The sequence below is a fragment of the Centroberyx affinis genome, unplaced genomic scaffold (genome assembly GCF_046629955.1).
Source record: "Centroberyx affinis isolate AG114_WGS23_722 - 3 ecotype Tasmania unplaced genomic scaffold, CSIRO-AGI_Caff_v1 ptg001408l_1, whole genome shotgun sequence".
NCBI classification, from domain to species: Eukaryota; Metazoa; Chordata; class Actinopteri; order Beryciformes; family Berycidae; genus Centroberyx; species Centroberyx affinis.
The window spans coordinates 209,124-228,116 of NW_027279888.1; the positions used below are offsets into that span (position 1 = coordinate 209,124).

Consider the following 18,993-nt stretch of genomic DNA (forward strand, 5'->3'; position numbering starts at 1 on the left):
GTAGGCAAGCCCTGGGCCTGAGGACACAGCCCACGGCTAAGCTACCATGGCGCAGAGCCACCTTCAATGGCCGCATGTCCATATAGAGAGAGGGGAGAGGAGGAACGAAGTGCTCGGGCCTCTGCACTTTATCTAAACCACTCCAGAGAGGCGAGCGGAATCGGCTCTTGTGGGCTCTGTTTATCCTCTGCTCCTGTAGTCAATCAATTAGGGGATCAAAGGAGGAGAAGAGTGAAGTGTCACAAAGCTCTCCCACACACCACTGCCTGAGCTGCCACCTCGTCCGGTCTGAGTGACAGGAGACCAGAGGAAGACAAAACTCCCAGGCCTACACCTCAGGAGACAAGCTGGAGCAAAGGGGACAACCATAACACATGCCAAGGTCTAATCTGGACAACCAGAACACAAACTTTTAGAGGAATATATGAGGGGTGACACACACCAGGCAGAGAGCCACAAAACAATGCATCTTAAATATGTTAAGAGGATCCACTGTACTGCCACAGTCGCAACGCAGTTGCCTGTTCTGAGTGAGTTCATATAGAAAACAGTTTTTTCGCTTTCCACTGGAATTGATTTTCTAATTGACCATATTCCTTCCTCATTGATATGCTTCTCCAGAACCCAAGAACTCTGTTTTATGTGTGGTTTGTAATTAGACACTGAAGAGAATTTCCATTTGCATCAAATTTAACTCAGCCTTGATGATATAATGTGGTGATAATGGTGCAGTTTGTAGCTGATTTGAATCTGTAAATCTAAAAGAAATACAAAATATTCTGCACCTATTTATACTCTCTGAGCTCTTAAAATTTCAATATTTAACAAAGTATGAAATATGAATGATAGTCACCTCATAATAATGCAGTCTACTCAGAATCACTAAGTTTATTCAGATCAGTATTTACTTTATTTAGCATCAAATTCATCTCCTAATACAATTTGATGTTAATGATGTTAATAATTGTGATTAGTGATGCCTTTAATTAGTTTCATTTAATTGCAAATGAATAGTAAAATATTGGCTATAATTTTGTGGTATATAAAATGTAAATGCCTTTCACACAGTGCAACATGGCATGATTTGCTGTAATTACGAATTCACCAAGATTATCTATAGATATTTTATTGTTACATTGATTGCAAACATGTCAAAATGTTGTAAATGTGTTTAAAATCAATCAGTATTGAATGAACATACCTACAGCATGTTTTACATACCTCCAACAGTGCTGATGGTAAAAACTGAATGAGCTCAACTATCCTCGCCTGTAATATATAGCGCAGCGGATGCTTCCATGCCACACTGGATAGTTCCTCTGCATTCACACCATACCGCAGAGATTTGCAGACACCATACCAAAGCCTGGCCCAGACCCAACCGGCGGCGGAGTGGAGAGCATTGCTGGACGGTGGGCAGGAGGAATGACTTCCTGCAGCTGCAACCAGACAGACGCTCAGTTTCTGTCTCTGAGACTGGGAAGCCCCAGCTCTCATCACTCCCTAATCGCACACCGGGACAGGAACAGTCACTGGTGGCCCACTGGCTCCAAGAATGTAGCTGAACACACATGGAGGACACACACATACACACGGGCTAGGTGCATATATGTATGCATACATACAGTGTGTGCACACATGCCACATAGAAACACACACAGAAGCACACACACACACACACACACACACACACAATTAGGCTACACATCAGCTGAATTCAAATAATGCTACATAATATCACTGTTGATATTACTGGTGAAAACCTCGTAATTCCAATTTTAGTGATTTTCATGTTTTAACTTCAACTGAAGGATTACATGTTCCTCTTTGGGTTGAGAAATTTCTACAACTCTTGGGTTTATGAATCCTGTTCAAAACCAATTAGATAAACCACCTGGTCATCAAGCTAAATACGAGGCCGTTTTTCATGGTTCTTGAAAAGCTGCCACTTTGGAGATACAAAGTTTTCACCTGACAACAGTGATATTTATCTGATGTAAAGGCAGTTACAAGGCTAATTGGGATCTCAAAGTATTGAAATGCATGCAGAACAAACCTCACAATAAAAAGGGACAAATGGCAAAATCAGTTTTAGATCTTTAATTGATAACAGTTACGCCAGTGTTACAGTAAACACACCAACAGGCTGAAGGTAGTAAATACCAATACAAGTTTCCCACTACTCTAATACTTCATACAGCAGAATAAATTATACCATGATAATATACACACATGCGGAACAGAAAGGGAATAAAGCAAAGCACAGATGTCAGAAAGCAACTAAACAGGTTAAGGGTCAAACAGAGGGGAGGGGGGTAAGGAGTTGTATGCTTTAAATATCCAAATGTTTATTGAAGTGTTAGAAATGGATTTGATACACTAAAGACGAGTCTAAAATTCTTCCTTTTTAAAATATACACATGAGTGAGGCTTCTAAGCAGAGCAGTCAGAACTGCTTTGATTCAGTGCGGAGTCAGCGTTACTTTGAGTGAGACTTTCTCCTGAAGTCTATAGAAGTCTTATTGGTCCACAAATCAAATGTGACTCTATTCAGTTTCCCAGAGCAGAAAGGCTGTCTTCACTAGCATCATCGTCATGCTGAACCCTCGGCAGTGTCCCACACTCAGAGGCCCAGAGGTCAGGTGTGTAAGGTCCGCGGTCCAGTCAAGTCCGGTCTGCACTAATGATCAGTCTGTAAGATCAGGTGGTCAAAAACACCCTCAAAATGCTCTGACACATGAAGATGTTTCATCCAGCCACCTTTCAAATATACAATGGTCCAAGAGTCTGCCTCTGTCACCATGCCTTAATAATCCATTGAGCTCAGTTTGATCCTCCTTTATACAATTTTAAATCGAACAATTTAAATGGAATTGATATTTTTCCTAATTTATACAAATTTTCCATTCTTATCTGGGCCCAAAACAGAAACTTTTGGTAAAAAAAAAGTAAACCAATAAAATATAATACAACAAAAATAATAGAAAAAAGCCAGTTAAGGAAACTCAAAACATTTACTTCCGCAGATCCCTTGCTTACCTACCACTCAACATTGTTTTGTTTTAGTATAAAACATACTCTTTATAAACAAACAATACACAATCTGCTCCGTCTACTGTACAATTTCCATTTAAAGGCGACTGAGGACCAAATCCTGTCTTGAGATAAGTTTGTGTAACTAACAATTCTGTGTACATCATACACTGATGCCAATGGGAGACACCGAGAATGAAAATCATACACATCTCAAGGAAACAGTTGGCCCTGGATCATCTCAAAAGTCAACTATGAGTGCTACACAAATGTCTCGTATTCACTATTCTTTAAAAAATGCTTTTTTTGTACATTTCAGTGAGTGCGTCAAAGCAGAGGATTAGAGGGGGCTCCAGTCCAAACCAGAGAGGGGGCCAATCAGTGCTGTTACCTGTGCCCTTTCACAATTGACTGGATTATATGATTTTTCCAGAGTGCATGTGAATGGCACAGCTTGTGTACTTTTAATCTCATAACAGAAAGGGCTGGAATGCTTATATATATGTTGACGGTGCCTGTGGAATGTTTCAAAGGAATGCATACTTAGTCTTAACATGGAAACCAACTGAATGTGCCTTCAGAAAATGTGTTAATTACTCTATGAAAATAGAAATCCTAGCTGGTAATGGGAAGGGTCATTGTGAATTAGCTTTGACATTATGTTTGTGCGATTTAATCTGCTTTACTCTGTTTAAGTCACACAGGATTCCCTGGCAGATGGGATTTGGGAGGGGTAGAGGGGGGAATGGAGTTAGCCCTCCTTGGCAAGGTCCATATTTCTAAACAAAATACATTAATTTCCCCAATCCTGTTTTTACAAACAATGCCCCCCTCCCCATGGACCACGGCTAAGGATGGGATGGAGGTTAGGAGGGGAAAGCTATTGGCCGCCAAACCGCTGCTTTAATTCCCTGTAGAATCCCTCCAGCCAGACTTCCCACAGAGTGGCCAAGTTCTTTAGGAATGTCAAGATGAATATGAAAGTGGGAAGGTCAAATCGCTCACGAACATTAGAGCTCAGGGAACAGGCAGAGGAACAGCAGCTTGGAAAACAATCATCCTCTCTGTCTGACTGTGCCGACACACAGACACAGACACGCACACGCACGTGTGCACACACACAGACACTCACTCATCTCAGTCATCCACTGTGTTTTACACACCAACATCTAACAGAGAAAAGAGCTACGAATGGAATCAAAGAACAACATAAATCACGTTAACCATAATCATATAACAGCAACAATAATCTTAACAATATCAAAAAAGAACAAGAATGAGAGTCGTTCAAATGATATTGGCTTTGTTAACTACTATAAACAGCAAGGTCAAAGTACATGTTGTTGATGGCTCTAAATGTGTGCTGGACTGCAGCCATGACAAAGAGGAACCCGGGCCAAGGCGGCCAACCATCCTCGGGTCGTCTGGGGTCCTGTCTGGCCCTCTGTGTGTCTGAGCAGAGCAAATCAGGGTTTGGGGGCGGCGGGGGTAGTGACACAAGGAGCGGGCAGAGACGCTTAAGATTGAAAATAGAGGGTAGAGCCGCCTGGTGGTTCACAATGGCGTGAAAAGTTTACTTCCGTTCTCCCTGTCACACTCACAGGTGTACTCTTGCACACGCTCTCTGCCTGCTGGGCGCGCGGAGAGGGTACGCGTCTGTGTGCTGATGTCATGGTCGGGCTGCAGAGGGAGCAGCAGAGAGGTGAGCTGAGTCGGAGTCCAGACTTGATGGAGCATGGAGGAGCATTGCGGAGGGTGGCAGAGGGTGGTGGAGAGCGGCGCAGGGTGCGTCCCCAAGGGCTCAGTAGGCCTGTCCTGTCTCCACCTGCAGCAGTCCCAGCACAGCGGAGTGGTCTCCCAGTTTCATCCTCCGCTGGGTGGACAAGCTCACGTTCTTAGCCAGGTAGTCTACAGCAGCTGCACGGAAACAAATAGGAAAAAAACACTTTAGTCTACGAAAGTCAAACACGCACACACAGACACAAACACACACACAGGTGGTAGATTCCTGAGACATATGTCCTATTCACTCTCATTTCATTCCTCTGATTAAGGCTGAAATAAGTTGTGGCAGAAGCGAGTGAGTCAAATGAAAAACAATTCAGAGAGAGAGTGAAAGATAAAAGCCCCTCCCTTGTCCCTTGTCTGAGGTTGGCACACTGCTGGCACAGAGCATGTGCATCCTGGTAAAGTCTCCATGCTGTCACTCAGACGGGTCCCTGTGTGTGTTCTATGTGCCAGTCTTCATTACACTTGGCATCTCTGATTTCATGCCCTCCACACTCCACATGGCCGATCATTTTCATCCTCAGACAGCAGCTCTCTCCTCTCTCCTCCATTCATTACCCATCCACTGTGCTCAATCACCATCTTAATTAACCTCACATCAGCTCACATCCGCACTGCCATCAGTTTCTCACTGCTGACAAAACACTCACACACACACAAACGTGATGGATGGCACACACACTCTCACCAACACATACAGCGCACCACAACACAAACACAAAACCCCCCCAAAATAACCGCACAATATACCAGATCTCTATTAGAACCAGCATATAAATACAAACAAATGTTGGCTAGCTGGTCGGCTTGTTGGGGAAGTGTGCTTCGTTTTACCTCTCATGAATGGTTGTGACAGCATCAGTCAATTATGCTAATCTAATAAAGCAAACTCTTTCCTGCCCTGAGGGTGTGTGTATGTGTGTATGTGTGTATGTGTGTGTGTGTTTGTGTGTGTGTGTGTGAGACAGAAAATAGAGAAAGAGAGAGAGGTGGGCAAGAGGACACTGTGGCCCCTGAGGGTGTGCCGTTGCCTTTGAAGTGGCCCTCTCCTCTTTCCCATCCAAGTGGAGTGGGGTGTGACTAAGCCAGCTCCCAAGGAGGATGGGGGGGGGTCTTTATCAAGAGCACGTGTCTGCTTCCACCAACCAGGGGGCAAAGGTCAGGGGGCTCTCTTGCCTGGGAGTTGGCTATCACTTCCTCCAATGCCACTATTAGGCTTCTCAAACTTAGTCAACTTAAGAGGAGGACATTAGCCTACAAGCCGGTCTCACTGGGGTTAGGGAAGAGTATAGGGAAGAGTATAGGGAAAGGAAAACATGACCAAACACAGAGACACAAATAGACACAATCATACACGGATGCAGCTAAACACACACAAACATATAAAAGGACCTATTCAAGGATTACTCACTCTGTCCGTACTGGCTGTACTGGTAGCCTGCAGTGACGGGGTCCACGCTGTAGCTGGTGGCGCTGTAGGTAGGGGGGCAGTATGATTGGGAGGAAGCCAGGCTGTCCACACTCTTGATGGCGTCAGAGCGCTGGCTGCAGCTGGCTGAGATGGGGTTGGAGCTCTCCAGGCTGCTGTGCAGGGGGGAAATGGAAAAGTCGTGCTGGGTCTGGGAGGGTACGGCGCTGGGGTTGCTCAGGATACTCATCACCTGGGGGGGGAAGGGGAAACGGAGGATGTTAGAAATTTGGAAAATCAAGGATCAAAGCATTGACAGACTTGAAGGAAAGTACTTTTTCTGCGATATAGTGCCATCATAGTACTTCACGGTAAAGATGCCAATAGAAATACACCATTTCAACTTTGAAATAGGGAAAGGAAGAAACTTCCCCATCTCTAAAAAAAAGCAGAGAGCAGGGGGAAGGATACAAGGAGGGTGATGAGGTTAAAAAAGGAGAAAGGGAACAAGAGAGACTGTTTCCATTAGCTGGCGCTGCCAGTAAGTGTTCTGCTGTGGGACAGAAGGGTCCCAGGGTGATAATAGACCCACCATCCGTGCCAGACAGCCCCTGTCCCGGAGCCTGAGGCCTGAGCCCGAGCCTACAGCACAACAAGCACCAAGGGAGTCCCTAATCCCTCGCCCCTAGCCTACCCATCTCATGAATAGTAATGGAGTTGGAACTGGTAAATGATCCCCTCAGATCCCCACACAAAGTAGGCTCCACAAACCTTACTGAGGGGCCCGCTGATACTGCAGGTTGGGGCTCGCCTGAATATTACAGTGTGTATATTATTCATAGAGCATAAAAGCATCCAATTCAATATTCTAGATTAATGTAATAGCATGTGACATTGTCAGAAGAAGGCCTCAAAAAATGTTAAAATGGAAGAGATTACCTCTGCTGGTAGTGCAACTTCAGTCTGAAGCACAGCAGCACAGAACGATGTGCAGAAGTCTGTTTTCTAATGCTATGAGTTTCTTTAAGTGAAAAGGGAAAGTCGAGGCTGTGGGGGTGGTAAAAGGGGAATTGTCCCACACATGCTTCCCTCCTATAGCAGGGAAGCCTCCCTTTCAACATCAGGTTCACGTTGAGATTCGCTATGCTGCACTGGCCTTTGGCCCCTTGGCTGCTAAACCAATTAGCCCATCATGGAGGTGGTTACACAGGGGTGATACACACACAGGCACATACACGCACGCATGCACACACATGCACGCACATGCACGCACACGCACACACACACCCACACACACACCATGTATAAGCACCAAGGCAAAGCAGCGGCAAACAAAACAGTCCACAAAACTCCTGACGCACTAACAATACATAGCCAGGAATATCCCACAGAGGGAAAATTAACCATATTCTGCAAATTAATCATATCTTTAGAAAAGGTCTCCCAGGAAATATGAAGCACTTGAAGCACATCAGAAACATAAAGGCTGGTTAGTCATTTCCACATGTTAATTCTATCAGCATGGAAACCCCCACCATCCCCTCCACATATGCAGACAAAGCATGTGACATGTATCCATAAGAGGGAGATTCATGACTTTCTTCATGCTGGACACATGTGATGCTCCCTTCCATATGGAGCCGAGCTGCAGACTCTGAGGAGGATGAGGTGAAAATGTCCTGATGGTTTGTGATGGCCATGCTGGGGGAAAGTGAAGGGGGAGCTTGTAAAGTGTCAGGAGAGAGACAGCTGGAGGGCATGAGTCCATTTTAGTCATTGGTTAATTGAAGCTTGATTACATCGCTTCCTTATGAAATAGAGTAGCCAACAATTGGCCCAATTATTATTCATGCTTATAAAAGTTCTTCAAAAGAAAATGACTTCTTATCGTTGACATTGCTGCAGTTTTCTTATTTTAGACAATGACGATGAGTTGGCCTTTTCAGAATGGAGCGCTGTCGTCTGTGAGTTGTGTCTTTCGGACATCCTTCCATACAGAAGGCTCTGTGTCGATGATTTCAGTTTTGCTAGAGGGGAAGAGGTAAGCTCTTCCAGGGTAGTCAGGTTCTTATTAGCTATCTATCAGTAATATTCTAGTGTGTTCACACAGCTAAATAAAAATCAATGCCATTTCACCATCCCATCCTCCCTATCTGATGAAAGTGCAGATAGGGGTAATGTGATCTTTCAGGACAGAGTTGGAGTGACTTTAGCGTCTCAACACGACTCAAAGTGGTTTCACATGTTCTTTCTCGCATATCTATTTCATATTATCCATAGGTCATTTTCCATTGCAAGAAGTTGTTGTTTGATGTGGAACAAAGTCTTATATGAGGAGGTTAGAGGTTATATCATACTCAATCAAATAAAAGACCATAAAAACCAATGCAAGCTGGGTACCTGAGCATTTTTCTATTGCTACACGATATGTAAAATAAACCTTTATAGCTATTAAATCCAACACAAACTCTAATATTCCTGCTGAAGGCACCAATTCAAACTCCTTATCTGAGAACTCCCTGCCTGTCAAGTTATTGTCATAATGGAATAAAAAAGCTATTTTTATCTATAAAATGCGCACAGCTTGATATACATTAAAGGATTATGGTTTTTGATTGACAAGGGTATTTGCCAGTGCGATATTTGATGGAGTTTCACTGAATGGGGTCCTATGCAGCGGAAGGCAACTCAAATTTTGAATTATATATCTCAGTACCCACACAGATGCATTAAACAACAGTCTAAAGGTGTTTGAATTACCGTAAAATTTTAGAGATGAGCAAAAATCCCAGTAACAACAGTACTTTTCTTTAACATACTCTTTACACCTTTGCAGAGAAGGCCTCCATCAAACCTCTTCCTCCCCTACTTCTGTCCTTCTCTCTCTCCTTCCCTCTCTCCCTCCCTCTCCTGCCCTCCCTCTTTCCTTGCATACAGCGTCCTCAGCAGCCCAGAGTTCGTTTGTTGTTTGACTTTGTGTGAGTGCTGGTTTGGGAGATAATGTGAGCCAGGACCTAGTTTAAAGGACAATGCTCCAGGGCGTTCCCTGCCTCTCTCTCTCCCCCCTTCCCCTCTCCTACTCCTTTTTCCTCTCCCTCTCTACAGATAGATTACTTTATAAATAATAATAAAAAAGTAATTAATTCTCTCAACTTCTGAGCCCTCCAGCCTGCGGCGAAGTGAATGGAGAAGTGTAAATTGATACAATGTGCATCCTTTCAGATAAATAAATAGCGCATTTGAGACACAAAAAGAGGCTCTTTCATACCTCGCTAATTTCCTCAACAGTCAAATTACTTTTTTTTTGTCTGTGTGAATGTTTGACGAGTTGTTCGTTGATTTCCTTCCAGAATAAAACATCATGACTCCTACACAGCTGAGAGAAGTACAGTGAATGAGACTATAAAAAAATTATAATAATCCCAGTGCTTAAAAATAAAATAAATATTTGTTTGCTGTACTGCAATGCATTATGATTTTCACACACTTTCAACGGCTTACCATCTACATCAAATATATTATGCAATATTGCAATAACATTCAAAAGTTTTCATAGTTAGCAGTATGGACTGAATGTGTATTCACGAAATGAATCACGACGATCATATTACCTCACTGCAACTGCTTGGCCCCATTCAAGCACCTGGCCAGAACAACTGGGCACTTAGGCTCTTGTATTAGATTAAAACAATACAAATTCACAAGTGTAAAGAGAGGAAATGGAGCAGTGAAAATATGAGAGCCTATAGAACGAGGGAGAGAGGGGCAGAGGAGAGAAGAAAAAGTGATATAGAGTGAGTGAGAGGAGAGTGGAGGCTTTGGGAAGTACAAAGACTCCTGTAGGACTGCGTTGGCCTGAGGGCTAGCCTGCCTGGAGAGCTGATAGGAGCCCCTTCTGTTCCATTCCCGGCGCCAGCGCCAACACACCCCACTCCACAAATACTCTTAATCTGCGCAAGACTGGATTAGTTCCTCTGTCACCGATAGCTCCCCGTTCTGCCCAAATCAAATGCCCCCAAGATGTACCTTTAAGTTAGGCAGAGGTCACCAGGGCAGACAGGGAAAAATGAGCACTCCAAATGTCTGTAAGTTATCTGAGTGGTGCAGAATAGCATCTTGCACCTTAGCAGATCTGCCTGGCTGATACTCGCTTCAGCAGAGAATGATTAAAGATCCACAGTGATGACACTGAATTTCAGATCAATATTTGAAGGCCAGTCCTGAGGGCGTGATTACAGGAAGAGAATCTAGTGTTTAATTCTCTAACCAAGGACTCGCGCAGATCCAGTGTCGGGAAACTGTCTGACTTTGACAACAGCCAAAATAGGAAACATGGATTATTTTAAAATATATGGAGAAAATAATTATATAAGACATTTTCTTTGATAACTATTTTAAAGAACTAAACTTTACATTACAATAATTTCACAAATATTGCCTTAAATAGTTGATTAAAAAAATGAAATTGGATGAATAAATCAAACATAAATAAATTGAAAACAAAACAAAAATGAGGGAAGATAATATTAAAAAAAAAAGATCAGGGACTTTCCCTTCCAAGTCAGTAGACTCCTGCTCCCAGAACGTCCGACCCTTCCCCCATCCCTCACATGAGAAGGCCGGCCCAGCGGGCAGTAAGGCCCCTCATCTGAGCAGACAAAATGACTATTTAAAAATAACAGTGATTGCATAAATTGAATTAAAGCGTTTTGGTCACGGTGGAGGTGGCGCGCGGGGCGGCGTGGGGCCGCAGCAGACAGCCGGCTTGGTGGCAGGCAGCAGATGACGGGCCCCGGCCTGCGTGTCACTGCGTTAATTGGCCGCGGCACGTTAATAAAAACTGAAGTGTCTTCCACCAGCACCATAGGATGAGGAGACAGAGGCAGAGTGAGAGGTAGAATGGGAGGATGGGTGGGGGGTTGAGAGAAATAGGCCTTTGAAGAATGTGGTGTGTAAGGGAAGGGGGGGGGGTTGCTAATTGTGTTCAATTAAGTGCCTGATTGGCACTGACAGAATCTGGGCATTGACAAGCCAGGCACAGATGAGGACGATTAGCGGGCATTGGAACAAGCTGTCACTCCTCACAACATGTTAGCGGTCCTGCGTCTGTCTCCTCTCCCTCTGCTCTATGAAAAGGGCAATGATTCATAAAATCATTCATGCATACTAAAACAAGCGGAAATGGAACAGAATTCATATTTACTTTAGGTCTGTCCGCACTCCTTCTATCTCCTCTTGGACAAGAACCATTTTCATTACAGAATTAGTAGCTTGTGACCTCTCCATACTTCTCCTCTTGCTAGCCCTAGTGTTCAAGGGAGCACAGCTGCTCCCTCCCTCCTAAACATCCCACAGTATAGGCTATAAACTGGGCCCCGCACTAACCAGAGGTTAATATGCCGTCTATTGGGCTGCAATTGGAGAACGTGTGGGGAGCAATCCTCTATTCTCTGCTAGCGATATGCTTGAGTAACTATGGGATGGATTCAGCCACTGGGAACAAGAGAGGCCCCTCCAACACACACACACACACACACACATACATGCACGCATGCACACACACACACACACACAGGCTTCAACTCTCCGCACCTTGCACCGACGCCTCCTCTAAATTAAACGGCAGATTTTCTGATTCCAGGAGAGTGGTTTCAGTGAGGCAGGGCCTGCGTGTGTGAGGGAGCTGCTCCACAAGGAAAGCGAGGCGGATTGGGGAGTGAAGGAATAAGGGGAGGAGGAGGGGAGGGGTGGGGGTTGTTTGCTAAAAACAGCAGGGGCCAGGCCTAGTGAAAAATGTCAGGTCAAATTGTTCTTGACAGTGTTAATATCTGCACCTCATAGCCATAATTACATGTAAATAAATAGTGAAATAGCTCTCAGCTGGAGACTGAGAGGGGAGAGCTGCTGCATGAGACAACCAGCTGAGGACCCAACCACCTCCCATATTCTCATTTTGCTGTCAGACAGAGAGAAAGGAAGCAGGAGAGAGAGAGGCGTGTTATGAACCACGCTGGTAATACTTACCATGTTTGAATACTAGGAACTTGTATTTCTAGCCACACGCGGCTACCGTTTTACAAAGACTAAGAAAGCTGTGTTGGTTGGATCAACTTCACAAAGGCGTCATAATTGGAATTGGAGTGAAGGAGAGGAAAGGGGAGAGTGAGATGGGACCAAGACACATGCAGGGCCAACGAGGGACATGGAGAAATAGATAGAGGGAGGGGGACAGAATGAGGAAAGAAAGTGAGTGAGAATGAGAGTCAGAGAGAGTATTAATCACAGCTATGCACCTGTCAGAGTGGCATCTGGAACTAACAGGAACCACATGCAGCTAGACAACATCCCAAACCTCCGGCTAGCAGGGCAGGTTCACAGAAGCCCAGCCCTCCTTTTTCCCACCGGCCCATAACCTCCTGACCTCTGACCCCTGACTCCACAGAGATAGGTCACACAGCTTATGTCCCACACACACTTCACCTGCCTAAACAGCCGGCTACTACAAGTGGAGTGGAGGATTGCAACAAAAAAATTGTATTATCATTATCATTCATTTTATTATTATTATTATCATTATTATTATTATTATTTATTATTATTATTATTTTTTAATTATTATTATTCAATAGAACACACCCTTAAATCGTATGTGCATAAGGCCCGAAATCTCTGCAATGGAAACTTGAGCATGTGACACAGTGTATGTCTGTGTGTAATTGGTATTTAAGATAGGATCGATGTCTGTGCCTATACTTTAATAAAAGCAATACCACTCTCCACCTTATAGGCATTTCAACTGCGTGGGACACACAGCATGTGAATCAGTCTCAGTCATTTTCTACTTAAATCCCCATCTTCTAGGATTTACTGAAATTCATATTGGCTGCCACTGCAAGATAAATGTAAATCACATTCCCTTATATTTACTATTTATCAGGATGCAGCAGCTCACTTTCAGCAGGAAATATCTCTCACCCGCACACAAACACCCTTGCATTTAAATAGCATTTTTATTGTCCGCCATAGCCTTTCATCTGGGCGTAGGGAGAAGAGCTGCCTCTCCAGGGGAGAGAGTTGGAGCAAGAGAGAAAGATGGGGAAAGAGAGGGAGAGAGTGAGAGAGAGAGAGAGAGAGGGAGAGAGAGAGAGGGAGAGAGAGAGCAATGCACTATTGGCAAGGCATCATGGGATGACAAAAAGCCAAATAGAGGGGAGGAAGGTTGGTAGGTGAAAAATAGATTATGAATATATGAAGCTCCGTCCAAAAATATTTTGGAACGAACAGAAAATGGCTTCACTTGGCTGCTCCAGAGACCTAAAAGATGGAGTGAGCAACAAATGGTCCAGGTATACAGATGGCTAGTAAGCTACAGTATATCTCGCTCTCTAGCAAATGGTTGACCATGGTCAGCCCCAAAATGACCAATGACCATGACGCGCTCGGTGTGTGGCACTGTTTGATTCTGCAAAATGTCAGAAGCATTGAGTTTAGGGTGAAGACACTATTAGTCATGTTGTACTCCACAATATCTATATATGCATAAGTCTATGCAGACAGCGGAAACAAATCAAGATTTATTATCGTACAGTAGAAGAAGCCCAACACAACAAGAGGACAAAATTCTGTGCATGTGTGAATTTTGGGTGTCACAGACAGCACATCTTTCCTCAGAGTTCAAAAGTGTTGCAAAACAACAGCAAACACTAATAATCTGTGCAAAAACAGTATAGCCAGTGGATATGATTTACAGTCCCTGGATTTTCTTGGCAGCTGCCAACAGCAGGTCTCTTTTTTCTGAAAGCCTCTTACATCTTTTTTTATACTTGCCAAATTGAAACAGTATTTGTTTTAATGGGAGTTCTAATTAACCAGTATGTATTCCCCCTCTTGCTCTGCGAGTGGCTGAGCTATGAATGCAGGCTATGTGCTCATCCCCTTTGATTTGTTGTCAGTGGAGCTTGCCAGCTGACACGGTGCCCGGTGAGAGGCTTAATGCCCAAGTTTTAATAATGTGGGGGACTACATGAATCTCCCCCTCTCATTGGTATTCAGGTGCAGAATGTCTTGTTAGAAGTCAGGGAGGGAGGCGGAATGAAGCCAGAGCTCCAGATTGTTCCGTACATTTTCCCCTCTCCATTTTTTTTGGCAACGGCAGAGCTTGCTTCTTAAATATAATTCATCCCGTTTTTAAAAGAAGCGTCTGCGCTCGCTAATGGAAGAGCAGCAGCACAGTTTGGAGTCTCCCCTGGCTTATCTCTCTCAGACAGTTGTGGGGAGTCGCTGGCGAGCGTGGTGTCAGCGTGCGTGGTACGGTGCAGTGCCGCGCGGGCAGGCAGGCCTGGGGACACAGATCAAAGGGAGGCAGGGGTGAGAGCCGCTCTGCCTCTGATCCCGCGTACGTGTGTGTGTGTGTATGTGTGGAGGCCCAGCCCACTCACACAGCCCAAAGGCCCTCCTCAGATACACACACACACACACACACATCCTTGTCATTCCAAAACACACAACACTTTCATAAAACTGCAAAACAGAAAAAAAACTAACTTCCTCACAAAACTTTGCAAACTTCCTTCATCAAAATAGCAATAAAATTTCTATCTGCCATACCTATATAGTTTACTGACTTTTCACCCTTTCTATCACGTCTCTTTATCAGGTTGAATCATAAGAAAGGTGACAGAAATGTCCTGAAAGCATTGTATACAATGCTGCTGCTATGTGGTTGGTTCAATGTATAATGCATGCAACACCATATTCAACAGTGTATTTCCCACTTCTATTCTGCAAGAGAAACGGCTTTATATTCCTTGTTCTGAATTTTGCAGAGATTTCTCTTAAGGTTGAAACCCAAACTCTGCCACTGAGCTCCTTGTATTGCTTCAGTTCTCCAGTGCAGTTGTTTTCCCCCCTCTCCCAGCAGGTGTCCCTGTCATGCAATAATGAGGAATTCAGCCCTAATGGCTGACACAGCTCCCAAGAAAACTGCTTCAAAGAAAGATTTGGAGAGTATCTAAAGAGCTCTTTAGAGTCTCATATTGCCAGCTATTGCTGAAAACATACTGTATATTTCCTGAGAAAAGATTATAAATAAAAGTTACCTGTCAAAGCAAGACCTCGGTTAGGAAAAGAAGAACTGTCTATCTGTAACAAATTAGATTGTTCACTTATTTTCTGGTCAGTTAGAGTATGAGAAACTCAAATCATCGGTGTCATGATAGGCATTTAGAAGGCCAAGACAAAACACATATTCCAAATGTGTTCTTAAAAATGAAAAAGCACAGAATGCAGCAGCAGACTTCAGCTTAAATCTTCAGGTAAAGATAGCTGAAAAGGGACTGGAGTGCCTGCCCTTGGTGCCCTTGCCCTTCCTTCTATCCAACACCTGCTGTGCCACCAAATGAAACAAGACCAACAACAAAACACACTTCTGGTTTCATACCTTTTGCCCAGCCATGCACAGCTTCACTCTCACCAGCCCTTAATACAGTGCCTCACTCAAACCAGCCAAACATGCTGCATATCCCACAATGACAACAACCGGTGTCAGTGTGGATGGGTTTTCCACCGGCTGTAATGGGAAAATGTGTGCTGTCGGGATAGGTTATGGGATTGGGATGGACGCGAGCACCTGTCGGGAATGCTGAACGCTGCAGGATTCCATTACAGACTTGGCACCTTGCCACCACAGCCCATTTACTGGGAATCAGAGAATTTTTGTCAATCTTTACCAGCAACCGCTAGGCCATCAATGCCAGACACTTGAGAAAATAGCTCACACATACCAATACACAAGCATATCTCCTCCGAACAGATGCTGTCTGAAACTTACAATATCAAATTCTCATTTCCATCTCGATGGAGAGTGTCTTTGTATTGCTTTTTCCATTACAGAGAAGAGGAATACAGAAGAGTAAAAACATACTGTATATCATAAAAAAACTGTGAGGCATCATATATCTGTCAATAATATCTTTCCAAAACTGAAAATGAGTTGCCACTGAGATGAGTAGAATGTGACATTTGCATAACTGCAAGCAAAGTGAAACAAAGTCTGACTTGGACAAGATGAACTTTGTGTTTATTGTGTGAGTGTTATGTGCATAGCTGCATGTGTGTGTGAGAATGACAGAGAGAGAGAGAGAGAGAGAGAGAGAGAGAGGGGCTGCCCAACACAGCAGGGCAGTGTACCATGGAGTGAACTCTGATTCTGCTGTCAGTGGGAACATTCATCTCCATGCTGAGAGATTGATAGGAATGCCACATTGCATTCTATATACATTCAATACAATTCAATTTTGTCCACCCCAAAAATGGTGTGATACATCAAAACATACTTACCATATACTGTATATGCCCCACCAATGCCCACAAAATAATTGATATACTATAAAACCCATTGCTTAAGTACTATATAAATAAATGAATGAATGAATGAATGAATGGATGAATGGATGAATGAATGAATGAATGAATGAAAAAGTAAATAAATAAATATCTGAAAAAATAAATATTAAAATAAAATATCAAGTGGGTTTTTATATAAGACTTTTATAAAAACCCACTTGATAGAATTATTGAATAGTAAAAATCCCTTCTGTACAGTTGCCCAAAGGCTGCTGTCCTAATCCTCGCTACAACAGGAAATGTTTATTATCCCAACACATTCTTGAATGCCTGTGAAGAGAGAGAGAACGAGCGACAGTATACCCCATGCCAGTATTAGGGAGAGCCATTAATGAAAAAAAAGACTCCATGTTCCTGGTGTTTTTCTGCAGGTTTGCAGTGAGAGCATTAGCAGTTAAAGCCCCTGTGCCACGATTAACAATCAAACACGCTGTGAGCCTCCATGTTATCCTCCGTCGCTCCAGCAGGAGAGAAAATCTCTTTTTTGTCACAAAATCCTTAATTCTTTCTTCTCTGAAGAAAGAGGGTAATACCAAGAATGTTTCCAATCTGCTTTGAGAAATATTTGAAGAAAAAAAAAAAAACTCCCAATAAAACACGTGTGAACGACGGGGTAATTGTGGACAAATGCAGCATTGAAATTCATTTTCAACTCTTTACACACCATTTCAATCTTATTTTCTGCCTGTTAACCACATCTTGTTGGTGAGGGTGGGCAAGACTGGCCAGTATTGATGGGTAATTGTGTATAATTCACTCCGCACACATGATTTGCATCAATACAAATCATTTTTCATTCTGTGCTACTTAAGGCTCAACCCTTAGCATAGAGTCGCATTTAAACGCTCATTAATGGAGGTGTCCAAAGAGGTTAACATGTGAAATCCACAGCTTTTCAGAAAAGAAAGCAAACAGAACCGCACATACAGTACCACACATTAGCATGGCAAAGAAATTGTATTTTCTTTGACAGAGGAGAATGGATGAGGTAGACATTTCAGGCCTGCTATACATTTATACTGCAATTAGGAAACCCAAATATCTAATTACTCTGGGTAATGTTCTGCTTTATCATCACAGCAGGGCACAGAGCAGAGAGAGGAGCAGGTAAAGTGACCAGCGGAGGATAAACCTGCGAAGCCCTCCGTCATTCTACATACAGAGCTGTCTGAATATCATGCAGTGGGTCGGCAAAGAGATGAACAAAATCACATATAGCGCTGGAGTCTTCCAGCTGCAGACAATTACTTGAAGAAGATTAAGGGGCTACATTTATAAGCTTTAGCTAATTATTTCATCTGCATGTTCCTACTGTGCTGCACAGGATTTTGATGTCCCAGGAAAGTCGAAACCGCTGTTTGGAGCAGCGCGAGCAGTTGCGGCACTATCAAGATGAATTTTAATTTGTTGATGTTAATCCAATTGTTTTACAAATGTAGCAATTTAGAGTAGCTAAAATAAATCCAGGGCTTTAGAAGCTAACATAAAAGCCCACACCGACAGTTATTTTGCTGAACATGCTGTTTCTGAATTTTAATTTCAGTCAAATACAATTACATATTCTGAACAGTAACAGCTCCAAGGAGGAGGAGGAGGGGAGGTGGAAGAGGAGAGGGACTGAGTCATTTGAACACTACCTATATGGGAACATTATATATACTTGCAAATATGGAATAGCAAGGTAATGCGTGTTGGACTGACCTGTGGGGAGAGCCCATTGCCAACCGGGTTCATGTGGTTGCTGGATGCTGCGGGGCTCATGAAAGTATCAGAGTAGCTGGAGAAGCCGTGGCGATTGGACGAGAGACCATAAGCAGAGCTGCTGTCGGCACTCAAACCTCCCTGGTGCATGGAGGATGGAGGCAGGGGCTGGGGTCTGTGCAATGTACTGCTGCCATCTGACACCAAAACAACACACCCAGTGCACAGGTGAGAAAGGGAAATCAGGGGAATGACACATAAAATTCTGAGTTGAAACCACTGCAATATACAGGGATCGTCAGTTGTGACGCACAAGGTTAAAACAATCCTCGATAGCTATGAAAGTCATTATTAAATTCAGTAATGTGTATACTACATTAAGATTCTGTCCCTGGAAATGTAAAGTGATTTGCCAAGTAAGCACACCTTTGTATATGAAGCTATGTAAAGGATAGAAATATCCTGCTCTCGAAAAAAAATGAAGGCTTGTGTCTGTTCCACTGTAACAAAGACGTGGTTGTAAAGATAACTACTTGCTGCATGGATCCTATATGAGGCACATGGTTCATATATGATCTAAAATGTTGTTAACATGCACATAAAATACAGATGACATACCGTCATAAATAGCACTATCTTAAGATCTAACCAGATTAGAG

The 18,993-nt window shown here is 43.4% G+C and overlaps 1 protein-coding gene across 4 annotated transcripts in view; it reads right to left on the reverse strand.

Annotated features, from left to right (window-relative positions):
- Positions 1-4,834: 4,834 nt before the first annotated feature.
- pax7a (paired box 7a) overlaps positions 4,835-18,993 on the reverse strand; it is a 45,774-nt gene continuing 31,615 nt past the window's right edge. For all 4 annotated transcript variants that reach the window (XM_071526380.1, XM_071526378.1, XM_071526379.1 and 1 more), the window contains exons 7-9: positions 18,335-18,531; positions 6,233-6,482; positions 4,835-4,950 (exon numbers count right to left, since the gene is read on the reverse strand). In XM_071526380.1, the coding sequence (XP_071382481.1) occupies positions 4,835-4,950; positions 6,233-6,482; positions 18,335-18,531 (563 nt within the window). The remainder of the gene's footprint in view (positions 4,951-6,232; positions 6,483-18,334; positions 18,532-18,993) is intronic.